This window comes from Penicillium pulvis (assembly GCF_028828015.1).
Source record: "Penicillium pulvis strain IBT 33274 chromosome Unknown scaffold_8_segment0_segment0, whole genome shotgun sequence".
NCBI classification, from domain to species: domain Eukaryota; kingdom Fungi; phylum Ascomycota; class Eurotiomycetes; order Eurotiales; family Aspergillaceae; genus Penicillium; species Penicillium pulvis.
Window position 1 is genome coordinate 3,675,041 of NW_026643080.1, and position 16,228 is coordinate 3,691,268.

Sequence of the window (16,228 nt, forward strand, 5' to 3'; positions counted from 1 at the left end):
CAGTATCAAAGACTGCGACATACAGGGCAAATTGATTATTCGTTCTCCATGATCCATATCAATCAACTATCTAGAAACGCTGACGACTGTGAACTGCAAAAGCATCAAGCACGCCAGCCTTGAAGACTGTGGGTACATCAGATACTTGCATGTCACATATTCATTCGAAGGTTTTTGAGCCTCTCTAACAAAATCTCAACTCATGACACCCTTGTGATGACAAAGTGCAAGCGGGTGAATTCTAGCTCTTCAGGCCATTCAAACTCGTCTTTATCAGGAATGTATGATTCAGTGACGTGGACGTCGAGCTGAAAGCCCATATCTTGTTGAACCACGCCCCAAAGCTTTTTCCAGGTTGTTGGGGTTTGGAAAAAAGCACTTCTGCCCTTCATATGAGGAAATATCACCTTCCTAGCTCTTTTGGTACCCACCTGTGTTCCCAAAATTACTGATCCAGGCTTGCTGCTCAGTAGACTGACGGCGTGTTTGGCGGCTTCAATTGTCTTTCCCCATTCCCACACATGGAAGAAATTGCTAGCGTGAATGACATCAAGTCCACCGTGGAACTCTGTTCTTAGGGCTGACTGATCATCGAAAATATCGCTTTGAACAAACCTAGCACCGAGCTTCTCTTTATCAAGGAAGAGATCATAGCCTAGGTCCATAAAGCCGCTGGACAAGTCTGCTCCAAAAACAGTCGCTGGGGGCGCTCCATCTAAAATCTGTAATTGTGTATAAGCGTTGGGTTCGTCATAGCATTTGGAGGAAACTTACCACCTGGCGCACCTCCTGCGCGAAGCAGCACCCTAAATCTAGAAAAAGAGCTCCTTTCTTGATTGACTCCAGATACCGGCACGACCCACGAAAAGCCAAACACCATACCTTAATAAGTAAAGGATTCAAGTGTTAATTTAAAAGGAAGAGTAAATGTGAAGAATGTTGATATACAAAGTCAATCTTGGGAAATCGCTTGAAAACACCATTTGTGAGCAGTCCATACATACAAGTGCCTTCGCATCTACCATATGCAAGTTCAAGGCTATGAAGAGAGAACTTATTTAGAATACGACTGCTAAATGCGTGAAAATTACGCCTCGCATTATCCAGTTGCAGGGGCGCTATGTCATTCTATACGCTCCGGTCTTTGCTTATTCTCGGTGAATGATTGTTATATGACTTATTAGATAGACTGTTTCCATTTACTTATCTGGCCTATTAGTTCGATAGCAGGCTATTTACATGAGGGGAAGGAGGTTTAGTTGAAGATTGGATAATTGAATAATGGCTGTTAATATTGAATTATCTACAGAGCTTGATTTAGTACAGTAATAACTGTGGGTTACACTCTGTTGTATGTTTCCATGGAATGAAATTCGAGTTCTCTCGATTGGACATTTCCGTTTAATCATCTGACGCTTCTACGGCCGTTATACGCTAGAACAACCTTGGAAGATGGTCTAAAAAATATACACCTGATATAGGAACCATTCTATGTATATACATGAAATATTCACGGCCCAAACTGTATTCATCACGTCTCTGGCTCCTCCAACCTAGTTGGATGCTGTCCAGATATCATTCGAAACATAAAGCGGCATAGTATCCTCCCATCGACTCTCAGTCAAAATCTCCACATTGGACCCATCAGCATCCATTTGCATAATGAAAGGGTAAGGCTGCTGGTTGTTGTCGTAAATCATAGCCTCATCCTGGAAACCATACATGCCAGTAGCCCATGTGATCTTTGCACCAGGAGTCCAAGTAGCATGTGCATCATTACACCCCAAGGTAGTCAATCTCTTCAGATTGCTGCCATCAACATCCATAGTCATAACATCGTAGTTATCATCAAGGGGACCGGCAATCGGCCAGCTAGTGCGGCGTGTGAAGACAAGACGGTTCGAACCATCAGGCGCGAACATGGGAGTGTTATCCCATGCCCAGGTTAACGCCTTCACCTCACCGGTCTTCAGGTCCATGCGTCGCAGACCCAGAGCCTCGACTTGCTCACTTTGGTAGCCGAATTCTCGCCAGACAACCCAGCGTCCGTCGGGTGAGATCGTGGGGAATCCAGCGTTTGTGCTGCCGTTGGTCAACTTGTGGGTCCAGGTTCCGTTCGCGGAGACGAGATACACCCAGCCTGGGCTGTAGTAGCGGTATTCGAACCAGTCACCGAGTCCGACAGCGAGGACTTCATCGTCTCCGCGCCATGAGGCTTGGAATGTGCCGTTGGTGTTCGTTGCGGTGGTAAGAGCTGGGAAGCGAGAGCCGTCGAAGATATCGGTCTTTCCGGTGCCGTCGGGGTTCATGAGAACGAGGGAAGAGTTCTCGGTTTGCTGCGATGTGTATGCGACTCGGCCGCCCTTGGACAGGGCGGGGAAGACATCGGTGAAGCGGTATTCCCAGTCCTCATTCCAGCTGTAGACTTTCTTGTCGATGGCGCGGACGGGGTCCCACTCGACGTGCTCATAGACCATCTTGGTGCCATCGGGAGACCAGGATGGAGAGCGGTAGCGGCCTACTAGCGGTGTATTGTATTTGGAGTTCACGGAGCCCTTCCCGCTCACAGTGGTGAAGTTGATGGAGCCGGGGTAAGTATCATTGGTGAGAATGCTCTTCACAAGATAGCCAATGGTGGAATTATCCACGTACTGGGGGAATATCTTGATACCCCCAGAGTCAGCCGAGGAGTGCACGATGCGATCTTTGCCTGTCGCAAAGTCAACTGAGACAATTGCAGTGTTGACATCGTAGAAATCGGGCTCAGATACACGCGCGTAGTAAGTGAGTTCAGTAGTGACCTCGTAGAACACCACACGGCTGCCATCAGGAGAGAACTTCGGAGATCCTAGACAGTAACCGGTCTTGTTCGCAACACGACGGAAGTCACTACCATCCGGCCGAATGGCATAGATGGACAGTTCCTGGGTGTGTTCCCAGCCGCTCACATTGTTGTGTCCACGCCACGGTGTGTTGCGATCCGATGAGAAGAGTAACCAATTGCCATCTGGTGACCAGGCCGGTCTGAAATGTCCATCTGGCAAGGTCCAGTTGCCTGCAACCTCAGTGGTGTTGGTCACATTCCACTGAGTACCTGTTTCCAGATTTTTGATCCAGATATTGCTCTTGTGGTTTTCCAGGGTGCCTGCAAAGGCGACAAGGCTGCCATTGGGGGAGATCACACCGGCGCCCTCAACATGGGGGGTAGTAGAGATGGGCTGCAAGTCGGTGCCATTGGGTCGAACGCGATATAGATCCGACTGTCCGTCACCGGCACGCTCACTGGTGAATGTAATCCACTCACCATCAGGCGACCACTGAGCATGGTAGTCGAATGTAGTCTCGTTGCCGAGAAGCAGGCGTGCATCTGAGCCATCTAGATTGGAGACGTAGAGCTTTGAGACAACCGGCGCAATGCGATTCATCAGCATCACACCCTTCTTCCCCTCGATAGGCATACCGCGGGGCACGAAGCTCGAGCTTGAGCCCGACGCATCGGAGCGTGCTTTCGAGGCATATGGACAGGCAGATCGAGCCTTTTCAGCCTTGTCGGCGTACGGGCATGTCCCGGCCAAAGCAAGGCCGCAGAACAGCGGAGCAATTAAGGAGGAAATCCGCATCTTGATGATGTGGAAAGCGTGCCAATTCTGTTAATCGAGGATCCGGGGGATTGGAGACATGATCGACCCCTTTTAAGACCTCCAAGCTTCTGAGATTTCGCTCAAATCTGTGGAGATTCTCTCATCCGGCCCCGGACACACAATTCATCAGTGGGCCATAATGTCCAATGAAAGTCCGTACATTCGCAATGCGTTGCCGTTTAGGGAAATGAACGTCGCTGACCGGCAGGATGTATGGTGCGGATACACATCTTTCAATCTCGCGCCCCTCCGTCCGCGTCTCCGAGATCATCTTGATCGACACGGGGCCTGCATTAATAGTGTGCGTACATGAAGTTTCAGGCTGCAAGGCACTAGCACTAGCCCCGTGGTTCGGCTTAGTGGTCCTTTTGCATCCTGGCTAGACCAACCGCGGGATCTGATGCACAGAGGCATATCAGATCTTAGAGGGCCCTTCTATGGCATAGACAAGAGATGTTGAGCCTCCTTGAATTTTTTATTTTTTTTTTCAATTCCTTTTTCCAACTTTCGCGGGGTACGATCGCCCACGGGAATGGGAGAGCACCGACATTATTTCCACCCCGGGCTTGGCTGCTGAGTTGGTAAGATGATCGTCCACGGTCAGCAAGTTGATCACCCATTTCTTGGGTAGATAAGTCCGGCCAAACCTTGATTTTCGTTGGTCCATCGATTTCATGGCGTCATGTGGGACTGGGGCGGAGCGTGGGGTGGATAAAGAAGAGTTGAAGGAGTCTTGGCGAGCCGCGACATCGAATAGATAGAAAGACAAATTGATTGACCAGCATAAGCATTCCTCGCTTATCGCGAGGCCGAAATGGAATCACCAATTGATTGATCAGCATAAGCATCGCTTACGTGCAGTTTTCTTGGCTCTGCAAGCCAAGCCGTGACGGCCCGAAGTCAGCGGATGCTTTGGCCCGTGTATCTACCCGGAGGCGCATCACCGTTACATTGTCGATCGGCTTTTCTGACACGAGTTGTTTTGTCATAATAGCCACCCAATTGGAGGAGGGTTCTACTGCAGTAGTGCTGCAAATATTCAGGAACAGGAATTATAACTCCTATCAAGATGTCAGCGCTAGCTCTAGCTGTCCGAGGCGCACCATTTCTCCGAACGCCATCGGGGGTTTTAGCCATTCGCGGGTCGGTTATCAGAATGATGGTCATCCTTTAGGTGTCAAATCCATTGATGATTCGTCGTTTCAATGCTGATTGCAATATACGAATTACTCGGTTCAAGTTACCCGATAGTATCTAGACAGCCACACCCCTAAGGTGGAATGCTGGTAGCTGTCATTATATGCCGCCTCCATATACTGACCCATTGGTGTGCGTAACAATTCTGCACCGGAGATGCTAGCCACTTCGAGATTATGCTGGAGTCTTCCAAGATACCGATTCCTTTTCTGGGTGCCAAGCCTCTATGTACGGATTGAAGAATCCAAAGTGCAAATGAAGCAGCCGCGACTTGCTTATCATGATCGTATAAATTATTAGTGCATGGCTGTAGACTTTGGAAGCTAAATATCAAGAAACTATGCTTTCTCAACTCTATTGGTGGATTATTGCCCGTTCTGAAGGCGCTGTTGCTTACATCTCTAGCATTTCCGTAATCTCGTCAAATCGTCCATCTTCTGTCCCTCTCGCCATATGAGCTATGTCTCTCATCAGCTTACCACCTGTCACTCATCCTCGTTTGAGATGTTCTCATTGTAAGGACAGCGGGTTACAATCTCAGTCCCTTGTGGGTCGCGAAAAGTACCTACCTGAGCTGAGAACGGAAGGCAAGTCACTCAAAAAATTCACTACTGTTGACAGTCAGCTTCAATCGCCTGCAATGGGCTTGCATCGCAATTGAGTTTTCCTCCCCCTCACCTCCTCCAGACCACGAGCAGCAGGTGCTTGCTTCCCAATGATTCAGCACATTGTGGTTCATTCCCACGTCCAGGAATTTTTTGAACACTTCTGTTTGCGTACAAGAGGGAAGTTCCCAAGATCATTGAATGCAGGAGCTTCGTTGATGTCGAATATGCTCCATCCACACATCGGATGAAGGTCTCGGCTTCTCTCGAAAGAATAGACTAGAGGTTTTGACTTGGCTGAAGCACATCTTGAAAAGTCTTTCTCATCTCACTCTATGACCCCTGTTCTCCTAGATTCTTATTCTCTGGGAAGAGCTGCGGTGCCAGTAACAAAGCGCTGCGATTCTCCAGCTTGCGGGGGGCGAAGTGGCATTCCCAGGCCAATCAAACTTCGGCATATACGCTTGGTATATCAGGCGATCTGGTTTAGATCTGATAAACGTTTCAGGAAATGACTTGCCTTTTTTCTTAGCAACCCCGGGGATCATATATTCAGGTCTTCTTTGAAATATCACAGCCATTGACACTGTGAGGCCAATGCGAACTATGTTAACCCGACCAACTGCCAACCAGTCACTGGAGATGTTGGAGCTGAATACGACCTTTCAAGACCAAAGTGAATACTTTCCTTTTCCGAGACTTGCTGGGTCCCAGGTGAAGGAGAATTTATCCCACAGGTTGGAGACCCGCCGCCCCTCCTCCAAACGTTGATCACACTTGTATCGCAATTCCTGTCTCATTCTACAATCCAAAAGTTTTTGTCGAGTCTACACCGTTATCAGCGACCCCACCTGAAGAGTGGTTCGTCAAGGATTCTCGAGAATTATTGCAGGAAGCAGCTAAAAGAGACAAGAATTTTCACTCTTGGAAGCAACACCTCCAACTTGTTGATGGGACCTATTCCGGCCCTGCTAGAGGGTCCCTACATTCGCAAATCACATCGCACGCCGACGAAGGGTAGATTCCAGGTGGCCTCTCCCAGGGACACTGATAATCATACCGGAAGTGGAAACGACTATAACTTCACGGTGAGCATCTCACCACGTGGGGGACTCGACTGGTATTCATGATGTGCTTGACCCTTTGGAAAGTAGTATTGGCTTAGATAGGAAAGCTCCGGCGGGAGAATCCACTATGCAGCCTCATAAGGGAACCATCCGAGCCCCTGTCTCGAAGCACAGAGCTTTTGAGATCTCAAGTGGGGATAGGGGTCCTTCAACCACAAAACCTAGCCAGGACTGAGAAGCTTATTAAAAATAAGATTTCCTATGCAAACTTCCTTTTGATCTGAATAATGTCTCGAGATCTTCTGCTTGGTATTGGCAGAAGAAATTGGTCGCGCAAATCGAAGCCAGATGCGAAACTTTCCGTTTCGGGCTCTCTATGAAGCTTGACCTGAAACAACCCCGGAACCCCCGGAACCACTTTTAATTTCATGCTAATAACGCTTGTTTAAAGTAAAACCCTTATTGTCTCTGTTGCCTACCTCGAGATTCAAAGTGATATAAAAGCCTACTCCGACATTCGGTCCTGCTATGAGGTTTTCTTCTGTATATTGTGTTGTACATACATTTCCTTCGCTACATTCTTTAATATCCCTACGAGGCTGGTTCTCGTTCATTGGAAATTGACAAAATGCGTCCTATTCATGCCTTCGTTCCTCTGATTGGCGCCATCGGTGCGGTCGCATCTCAGCCCACTGATTCATGGGTATTCGGCGACAGTCTCTTCTACCTTGGACCCCCGTCGGGAAATTCTCGGATCACCAAGGCTACCTACTCGATCATGCCTCCTGCTGTACCTTCTGGAGCTAAGGCCAGTACCAAAGACGAGGTTTGGGTCTCTGTCTGGGTTGGTGCATCGTCCACCGCTGGTAGCGATGACTATGATCTCTACCAACCGCTTTTCAATTGGTCTCTTGATCAAGAATCGCAGTGAGTATTGACTGGTACCTAATGGTATAACAATTCAGTTTTCTGATTCTTGTTGAAAATTATAGGGGATGTTCTGCTTCTGTTGAGGAGTGGTGTGTTGCCGCGAGTACTTATACTCCTGGTAAGTAAAATGCCTCTTCTACTGTACTTGCTGTCCTTAAGCTGATATTCCGTTCGCTTAGATGGCCAGATTGGTCAGGATTATGTTGCCGTTCCCCAAAACACTACGGTTGACTTTGAAAGTATGTGCCCACTTTGTACAACCCAACTTTATGTACGACCTGAAACTGACAATGACTCAAGTCGCCGTCGAGGGCAAGAAGGTTATCCAGACCGTTACTATTGACGGCGAGATTGTCTCCAAGCAGAGCGATAGTAAGGGCCCATTGAAAGAATATCGACATGAAAACCCCCGCTGACTGATTCTTAGCCCTCGATGCTGCCCTTCAATACCTCTACTCCAGCAACGAGTGCTACACCGGATCTGGAAGCTGCGGCACCCTCGCTGGTTACAGTATGTATTCTCATATTCGAAAAAACAATCTCAAGATATCACATATTGACTTCTTCAGGCATCACGAACCTGACCGTCACACTGAGCGAGGCTGACACCGGTTTCGCTGACGTCCTGTCCTTGGATAGCGTCACTGACAAGAACTTCAAGAGCACTGACGGAGGTATCACCTGGCACGCGGACTGGATTAAGGTTACCTCGATCGATTTTGACTCTTCAAATGACACCGAGGTAGACGCCTGATAACCTGATTTTGTTCCAAAGCCGTGGATCGGAATGCTGGGGATCATAACCTAAATGATGTTCGGCTCATTTGTATAGAAAATGTAGATTTTTGTTCACTTTCATGTACAATAAAGGTTTTTGAGTGACCCTGAAAAGTCACAAGCATGGTTAACCCCAGAACTGGTTGATGCAAGGGGGTAATAGCCCCACAATTCTAGGAACATGGCTTAAACCATGAGCCTATCGGCCAGAAGATTACCCGAATAATTGTGCTTTGCATTCTTCGGAACATTCCAGTCCTTGAACCCTTTCAAGATTGTCCTTGGCCGGCTACAAACGGTTTAAACAGGCTGATAGCCCTTCGTATGATTCTATGCCCCATGAAAAGCACGTCAAGTTTGGCCTTTCACATCTGTGCCCTGTATCCAAATCTAGTCCAGGGAGCAGATACATACTTCGGGTCAATGGTCTTATAGTATCATGAAGAGCCCGCATGGGTTTGTGAAATTAATCATCAAATTCCCGTTCCGATCGCACAATCTGAATGATTCAATGTGAATGGCTCTGATGATGAGTGGCTGAGGATGTATCTGCTATTAGCTACATCGTGTGCGTATGCACCCGTGGAATCGAACCAATGAATGTACAAGTACAACAGGGAAAGGAAATTCCTTCCGTCATTTGATAAACATTAGGCTTTTCACCCCTTCGTACCGTTATATCATTAAGGGGATAAGCCCAGGGGCATTACGCAATGTGACATTATGCACGTCGGAGCAATTTGTCAGTTATAAAGTAGGTATTCAACATTCACCACACGCTTTCAAGCTTTTATAAAATCTCCGTTCACATATCCACTTCAAATGGATACTGAACGATCCTCATCAACGAATTCAAACACCTCCCGCGACCAAGAATTGCTACCATGTAACTCCAAGCTCGACCCAGAAAAGGCTCCGCTCGAAGATGACTTGCCGCCTATTGATGGCGGTTTCCACGCGTGGATGTTCCTAGCGGCGTCCACCATGATTGAGGCGCTGGTGTGGGGATTCGCGTTCTCGTTTGGCGTTTTTGAGAGCTATTATCGGGATAGTGACTTACTGAAGGGTTCACATATGGTTGCCATTATTGGGACCTGTGCCACGGTGAGCTTCTTTCTTCTGGCCCCTCACCCTCTCTGCGAGACTAGGAAAGGAATGATTCTAACTTGCAACAGGGCGTCGCATATTTGAGCTGCCCTGTAGTAATCGTCATCATGATTCTTCTACCTCGATACGCTAGATGGTTCTCCACGGCGGGCTGTATATTAATGTGCTTATCACTAGCCATGGGCTCATTTTCCACAAACACCACACACCTCGTTCTCTCGCAAGGCGTCGGCTTCGGAATCGGTGGCTGTATAGCCTACAGCCCATCAATAATGTTCATGTCAGAATGGTTTGACAAGCGCAGAGGACTCGCCTTCGGAATGGTCTGGGCAGGATCAGGCGTGTCCGGCATATTATTCCCACTCGTGCTAGGAAAATTATTGGACAGGTTCGGATTCGCGACAACGTTGAGAATATGCTCGGTCTTGCTATTCGTGCTTGCCGCTCCGTTCTTATACTTCCACAGACCGCGACTTCCGATCTCGAAGAATATTGCTCATCACCGATTTAACGTCAGATTCTTGCGGAATCCTGTCTTTCTTATGTATCAGGCTTGTAATGCGCTTGAGGCTTTCGGATTTTTCTTACCGGCTATTTATCTACCGACTTTTGCGCGCTCGATTGGTGCTTCGGAGTTGCCTGCTTCTTTGACTGTGACGGCGTACAACCTGGCGTCAGTCTTCGGGAGTATATCTATGGGGCATCTGTCTGATCGTTGTCATGCTTTGAGGTGCATTACGATATCTACTATTGGGACTGTGATTTCGATTTTCTTGCTGTGGGGTTTTTCCACCAACATCGCAGTCCTGATGGTGTTCTCCGTTTCATATGGAATTTTCGCCGGGAGTTACTCAGCAACTTGGTCGGGGATGATACGGGAGATCCAAAAAGTGGATGCCAGGTCTGACGCAACTATCGTGTTCTCAGTCATTGCATTTGGACGGGGGATTGGGAATGTTGTCAGTGGGCCATTCAGCGAGTTTCTGCTCCGTGTTGATGACTGGCAGGGGCAAGCGGCTGGAGCATATGGTACTGGGTATGGGCTTCTCATTGTTTGTACAGGCCTTACTGCCTTGGCAAGTGGCATGTGTTTGTTTGCACGCTATTTCAAATGTATAAAGGCTGCTTAAATGTATCTGAACTTCACACAGGTCTTATGAGTGTAGAGATTTGATGATCAATCATTCCGTGGCCTGGTCCTGAGGCGGCTTGATGTCAGATAACGTTAAACCTGCTTTCTGTTTGAGCAAAGCATGGGCAGTCCTAACGAGCTTCTCCACTTCCTTCTTGAGAGGACATATCTCTCCAGTTGCACAGTCAGGTTGCAAATATGTCTGTAGCAGAGTAATGGACGAGGTGATTTCAGAAGCGGAGAGCCTCCCAAATGGCTTTGAAGATGGCCAGTTCAAAGTCTTCTGTAGAGTGAGAATGTATTGCGATACTCTGTAATCGCTGGTGCAAACTTTAGCTTGTAGGGAAGCAGTACGACAACGGTCGCAATATTGGGCCATAGCTGGATATGTTCGTCCGCACGACCTGCATTCCTTTGTTAGCATGCTGTGGCTTGCTTCATGGGCTCTTAAAGACTCTGTAACCGAAAAAACCTCTTGTTCTATTGAATCAAGTAGATTTTCAATGCCTTCGCTCAACTGCACTACTTTACGTCAGGTCGTTTATCATATTGCGGTCAGCCCTTTGGATGCTTACATGTAACAGTATCAGGCAAGCTGTTCAGAATTTCAGACTTCTCCCACTCGAGAGAAAATGCAACAGGTAGCTTCAGCTGGGCTTCTCTGCTGAGTGCAGTAAATTGCTTTGAGTCGCGGAATAGATATGCCGCAAGAAGCAAGTTGCCATGATTTTGCGGTGTCATAATCTCTTGCTTATGGTTTTGAAGCCAGATGTGGGCGCGAGGCCAAAGTGCCTTGGTGCAATTGTATTTGTCGCAGTGAATGGCGAAGGTGACAAGCCACTGAGTACTCATTTTGCTTATCACTTCGGGCTCCTGGTAGTGCAAAATTGTAAATATCACGCCCATGATAGCAGGACTATCCTGATAGAGGGCAATCTCAGGGCGGTAGGTTTTGGCGAGTTGTTGACCCTCCAGAAATCTTGGTCCGAGCAGTTTGAGGAAAACGGGCGAGGCTAGACCCAGCACCTTTGTGGAAACCAAGAAGCGCCTCGTTTTATCAGGCGAGCTACCCTGGACGACGATGATGACATCCCCTTGCATGTCGATGGCTTCAACACTCGAAACACACTGATCGGTTGGTTTGCTCATTGTGAGATAATCAGAAAGGCTCGTTGACAGTTAAGAAGATGGTCAAATTCCCGAACTTCATGTATTGCTGCGTATGGTAGCAGTGGGCAAGTCAGTATAATATGTACTTACTGAATGTAGTAAAGAGTTCTGAATTCTGAAAGAGTTGAACTTAATGGAGCGAGTTTAAGTGGTGAGAAGTAGAGTGAAGAGGAAGAAAGATGGAGGAAGGGGTTGAAGAAGAGAGTGAGAAGATGAAACAGATAAGGATGAGAGCTACTTGCTAGGAGAGAGTTGAACTTATTTATTTTCAACTTCTTCAGCATAATGCGAAGCGATAGATTACAGTGACAGTTCCAAGGTAACTTCTGGTCTCTAGTAGAGTAAGAAGAGATCAAGGACAAGAGGGAGTTGCCCAAGAGCAGCAGGAAGTCGATAACAGATCAATATATCGGATTCAGTGTTCGCTATTCACTGTTGTGAGATAATGAGTCTCAGTGGTATCAAAGCCTTACTATTAGGCAAAACTTGGTATCCAGTGGTGTATCAGCGGCTTTTGAATCCCTCATATCTTCTCCGTCTCAGCCTTCGTTGCCATTTAACTGAATCTAAGAAAGAATGCAAGGGAGACTTGATAGATCAATTTAGTCCACATATATTGACATGAATGAAGAAAAATGGGTGGGTTCTAGAAGAGAAATGCGTTATATATTCCTGACCGGGTCGGAGTAAGCTTGATCCTGCATGTTGATCGCTCTGTGTATAGTAATCGCGCCCCTCACAATCCCCACACAAACTATCTTTGCTCTTTGCATTTTCCTAAATTATGTACCTTCTTACCGACATTGCCATTCTCAGAGTAGATAGATAACGCCATCGCTATGCTTGATCTGGTAAACATACGGATGTTCCACTTCCCCACACCCCCGCTACCCCACTCTCGGCCTCGGAAAACGCATCCCCAATTCAGCATCAGATTCCACATCATGTTTCAAGCCTGATAATGCCGAACTCTGAAAATCGACGTACCTCAAAGGCATGTGATCCGTGCAAACGACGGAAGGTCAAGTGCAATGGTCAGGCTCGATGCCAGCAGTGCACGCACGCCGGTTTACCGTGTATATACGCGACCAACCTACCCGATCAGCGGCGGAGAGCTGTACGACGGGGTACGGTAATTGCCGAATGTCGTGCATTGGTGTCCAAGTCGAGCGATACAAGCTCGCTCCTATCTTCCCGGACCTGTTCCATTCAGATTCCCCAGTCAGTCTCATCGACCGAAAACCCATCATTCTTCCTGGAGCTCTTGAGCGATTACGAGCGTTATGTGTACCCGATGAGTCCAGTAGTGCCAGCAGGTATGGTAAGAGACATGATCACAAATATGGCCGACGGCGCCGATGCCGCATCATTCGTCTACATCTTCGCGGCGGTGACATTGAGCTTGGCAAGAAGCGAGCCCGTTCAGGATGCGCCCGCAACCCGCGACCAGATAGCAATGCTACTGACCCGCTCACTTGAGCTGCGTCGCCCATTTGGGCTCGAGTCCCTGACTACTGTTGTGCATGTCATGCGAGACGTTTTTACAGAGATGAGCTGCATGACGCTGCGCCGGCCTGAATTAGGCCACATGTATCTTCGCGAGGCGATCTCATTGCTGTACATGTTGAACGCACACTCCGAGGATGATATGGCCAGACTTGATATTGTACAACGTGCTCGCCTCCAACGGGCGTATTGGGAGTGTTTTATACATGAGAGGTTCACTGCGTTGACATACCACCGCCCACCATCTTTAGATCCCTTATCTGCGTTGCCAGATTATGATGCGTCACTTCCTGCGGATGTCGAGATTGGCTTTAACTATTGTATTAAAAATTTCCTTCTTATCGATAGGAAATTTCTTGATTTTTGGCTAGGCGATCGATCAGGAGTCACGGCTGGATGGGTCGAGGAGAAGCAGCATCAACTCGAGGATATTGATTGGCATTGTGAAGTCTCCCGATTGCCAAAAATGCAGCAAGCAGATCTCATTATTACGAGGCACTGGTTGCGCACACTGACATGGCAAATGGGTTTGTCTAATACGCTGCTCTCCTCGTCACCTGGTTCTTCGATCTTACTTTCGCTCTCTTTTCCGCTGCGCCTATCGAATCAGCTTCGCCAGTTCCTTGTTACCATCCCACGTGATCTTGTGGGGATCCATGGATCTGGGATTCTCAAGAAGCTTTTTGAGATTGCTAGCACGATAGCTGATGTTGTGCTTCATATGCCATACACACCTGGTGATGATACGGTGCAGCGCATTCATGATATTCTCTTTCTCAAGAAGTTTCTTTATTCTTTTGCTGGATTGCAGAGCTTGTGGCCGGAACTTTTGACACAGAAGTTTGAGATGATACGGGATAAGTATCCGGAGATCAAAGAGATGGAGCTTCTTGTATGATCATGAAGAGGATCGTATTTTAATTATTTTTTTCTATATAAGGCATTTCTATGCTTTCTGTACTTTGGTATAGAATTATGTCCTTTGGATTGAAGTTTATATTCAGTACGTGAAGTTGCTTGGTCATATCCCAGGTTCGTCCGCCCTGCATAAAAGCTTAAGTCCAAGAGGACCATGGCGCTGGACTCGATCACGTGTAGCCTCAACCCTAAAAGCATTAGTCTGAACTACAGACTTTGACTAGATCAGTATGCCCGTCTTGCAGGATGGAATGTTGGAAGTGGAGGGGGATGTTTAATGGTATCAATTTGGTTATCGGGTAGTAAAGACCCCATTTCTAAGTGGTAACATGTAACGCCTCTAGACTGACGCGTCTGAATTATGCCCGTTTAATAGTAGCTCACATCTAAGAGTCTCGAGGAAACCTTATTTTCCCACGAGGTAAATACGACCTTCATAAGGCTGTAATGAATCCAGCACATCCTCCTCATAGTTCTTAGCCAGAACCTTTCGATTCGCATTACCAAGTCGCCCAGCCAGATCAACCGACTGTTTCTCACTAGAGAAGTTCAAAGCCACCACCAGTTTCTCGCTATCTGAGTGCTTTTCAAAAACGAAAACAGCACCGTGAGATGGATCGGTATCCTCAAAGACCCCTTGCGCAAAAACTGTCGGATTGGCACGACGCACACGCAGCAGAGCCTTCCAGAATGAAAGCACAGAATTTGGATCCGAGCTCTGCCGCGCTACATTCAATTCTGGATAATTATCATGCACGCGCATCCAAGTCTTAGCTCCCTCGCTGGAGAATCCGGCATTGGGCGTGCCATCCCATTGCATGGGTAGTCGGGCATGGTCACGCGCGAGATGAGCGATAGCAACCTTCGTCGCTTCTAATGCAACGGGATCATTCCCAGATATCTTCTTCACATAATTGTAATAGTTAAGACTGTCCAGATCTTTGTATTCAGACATATCCCACTCTAGAGGTGCATTGACCATGCCGATTTCCTGGCCTTGGTAGATGTAAAGTGTTCCTGAGAGGCTAGCAGCGAGCATAGCGAGCATCTTTGCGCTAGTAGCCCATAACTCTGGGGTCTCTTCGCTACCCCATCGCGAAATTGAACGGGCTTGGTCGTGGTTCTCCAGGAATGTCGTGCTCCACCCGTCTGTCGTGCCATCCATGAGTGCCTGTGTACGCTTGACACTCGCGCGTAGCTCGGGAAGTGTCCAGTTTCGCGGTGTTGTCTGAAATGTAAAGTCTTTGCCCCTGCCCACATCGACAATATCAAATTGGAAGACCATACTCAGCTGCTGTTCTTTTTCTGAGACGTACGTTAGGACATCGGCGACTTCCGGGGTGGAAGGGAGTTCTCCGACTGTGACGGCGTTGTACTTGAGCAAGATGTCGCCCATCTCGCGCAGGAACTCGTGGATCCGGGGCCCATTGCAGAAAAGTGAGGCGTCCAGTTGATGCTCATGATTAGGATCGATAATAGGCGCATCGCGATAAGATTGATCCTTGCTGTACATGTTCACTGTGTCAACCCGGAACCCATCTATTCCCTTTCGCAACCAAAACTCCATCGCTGACTCAAAAACAGCTGCTCTCGTCTCGGCATTCTCCCAGTTAAGATCTGGCTGCTCGACAGCGAACAAATGCAAATAATACTCCTCGGATACCTCATCCCACTCCCACGCACTTCCACCGAATATGCTGCGCCAGTTATTAGGCGGTCGTCGCACACCATTAGCATCATATTTAGCAGGTCGCCAGATATACCAATCACGCTTAGCACTGGCCTTGTCAGATCTCGACTCCTTGAACCAAGCATGCTGGTCGGATGTATGATTAATCACGAGATCGAGTAAGATACGCAATCCCCGCTCGTGGCAGGCTGCAATAATCGCCTCCACGTCGGCGACTGTCCCATATGGGCCATGTACATCTTCGTAATCCGCCACGTCATACCCCATGTCGATTTGAGGGGACTTGTACATAGGGCATATCCAGATTGCATCGACACCCAATGACTGGATGTAGTCCAGCTGACCGAGAATCCCGGGCAAATCACCAATCCCATCGCCATTGGAATCCTTGTAACTGGCAGGGTATATTTGATAAATTGTGGCGTTTTTCCACCAGGGCGTTAGCGGGGACATTGCAAGGAAAGTTAAAGTATATTCAACTTTGTATC

The 16,228-nt window shown here is 47.9% G+C and overlaps 7 protein-coding genes across 7 annotated transcripts; 3 read left to right on the forward strand and 4 right to left on the reverse strand.

The window, feature by feature from the left end:
* Positions 1-200: 200 nt before the first annotated feature.
* N7503_010800 (uncharacterized protein) lies at positions 201-1,025 on the reverse strand (the record flags this gene model as incomplete). Its single annotated transcript, XM_057070346.1, has 3 exons — positions 201-722; positions 775-806; positions 1,001-1,025. The coding sequence occupies 3 exons, from the start codon at positions 1,023-1,025 to the stop codon at positions 201-203; spliced, it is 579 nt and encodes a 192-aa protein (XP_056916957.1).
* Positions 1,026-1,553: 528 nt separating this feature from the next.
* N7503_010801 (TolB family protein) lies at positions 1,554-3,620 on the reverse strand (the record flags this gene model as incomplete). Its single annotated transcript, XM_057070347.1, has 1 exon — positions 1,554-3,620. The coding sequence occupies one exon, from the start codon at positions 3,618-3,620 to the stop codon at positions 1,554-1,556; it is 2,067 nt and encodes a 688-aa protein (XP_056916958.1).
* Positions 3,621-7,138: 3,518 nt separating this feature from the next.
* On the forward strand, positions 7,139-8,194 carry N7503_010802 (uncharacterized protein; the record flags this gene model as incomplete). Its single annotated transcript, XM_057070348.1, has 6 exons — positions 7,139-7,437; positions 7,503-7,558; positions 7,620-7,679; positions 7,741-7,812; positions 7,868-7,951; positions 8,010-8,194. 6 exons carry the CDS (start codon positions 7,139-7,141, stop codon positions 8,192-8,194), a joined length of 756 nt encoding a protein of 251 aa, XP_056916959.1.
* An 845-nt stretch (positions 8,195-9,039) lies between these two features.
* N7503_010803 (MFS monocarboxylate transporter) lies at positions 9,040-10,454 on the forward strand (the record flags this gene model as incomplete). The annotated part of the gene is made up of 2 exons (XM_057070349.1): positions 9,040-9,321; positions 9,393-10,454. 2 exons carry the CDS (start codon positions 9,040-9,042, stop codon positions 10,452-10,454), a joined length of 1,344 nt encoding a protein of 447 aa, XP_056916960.1.
* A 275-nt stretch (positions 10,455-10,729) lies between these two features.
* N7503_010804 (uncharacterized protein) lies at positions 10,730-11,605 on the reverse strand (the record flags this gene model as incomplete). Its single annotated transcript, XM_057070350.1, has 2 exons — positions 10,730-10,860; positions 11,032-11,605. 2 exons carry the CDS (start codon positions 11,603-11,605, stop codon positions 10,730-10,732), a joined length of 705 nt encoding a protein of 234 aa, XP_056916961.1.
* A 982-nt stretch (positions 11,606-12,587) lies between these two features.
* N7503_010805 (Zn(II)2Cys6 transcription factor) lies at positions 12,588-14,030 on the forward strand (the record flags this gene model as incomplete). Its single annotated transcript, XM_057070351.1, has 1 exon — positions 12,588-14,030. The coding sequence occupies one exon, from the start codon at positions 12,588-12,590 to the stop codon at positions 14,028-14,030; it is 1,443 nt and encodes a 480-aa protein (XP_056916962.1).
* A 426-nt stretch (positions 14,031-14,456) lies between these two features.
* N7503_010806 (glycoside hydrolase family 13 protein) lies at positions 14,457-16,193 on the reverse strand (the record flags this gene model as incomplete). The annotated part of the gene is made up of 1 exon (XM_057070352.1): positions 14,457-16,193. The coding sequence occupies one exon, from the start codon at positions 16,191-16,193 to the stop codon at positions 14,457-14,459; it is 1,737 nt and encodes a 578-aa protein (XP_056916963.1).
* Between the last annotated feature and the right edge of the window lie 35 nt (positions 16,194-16,228).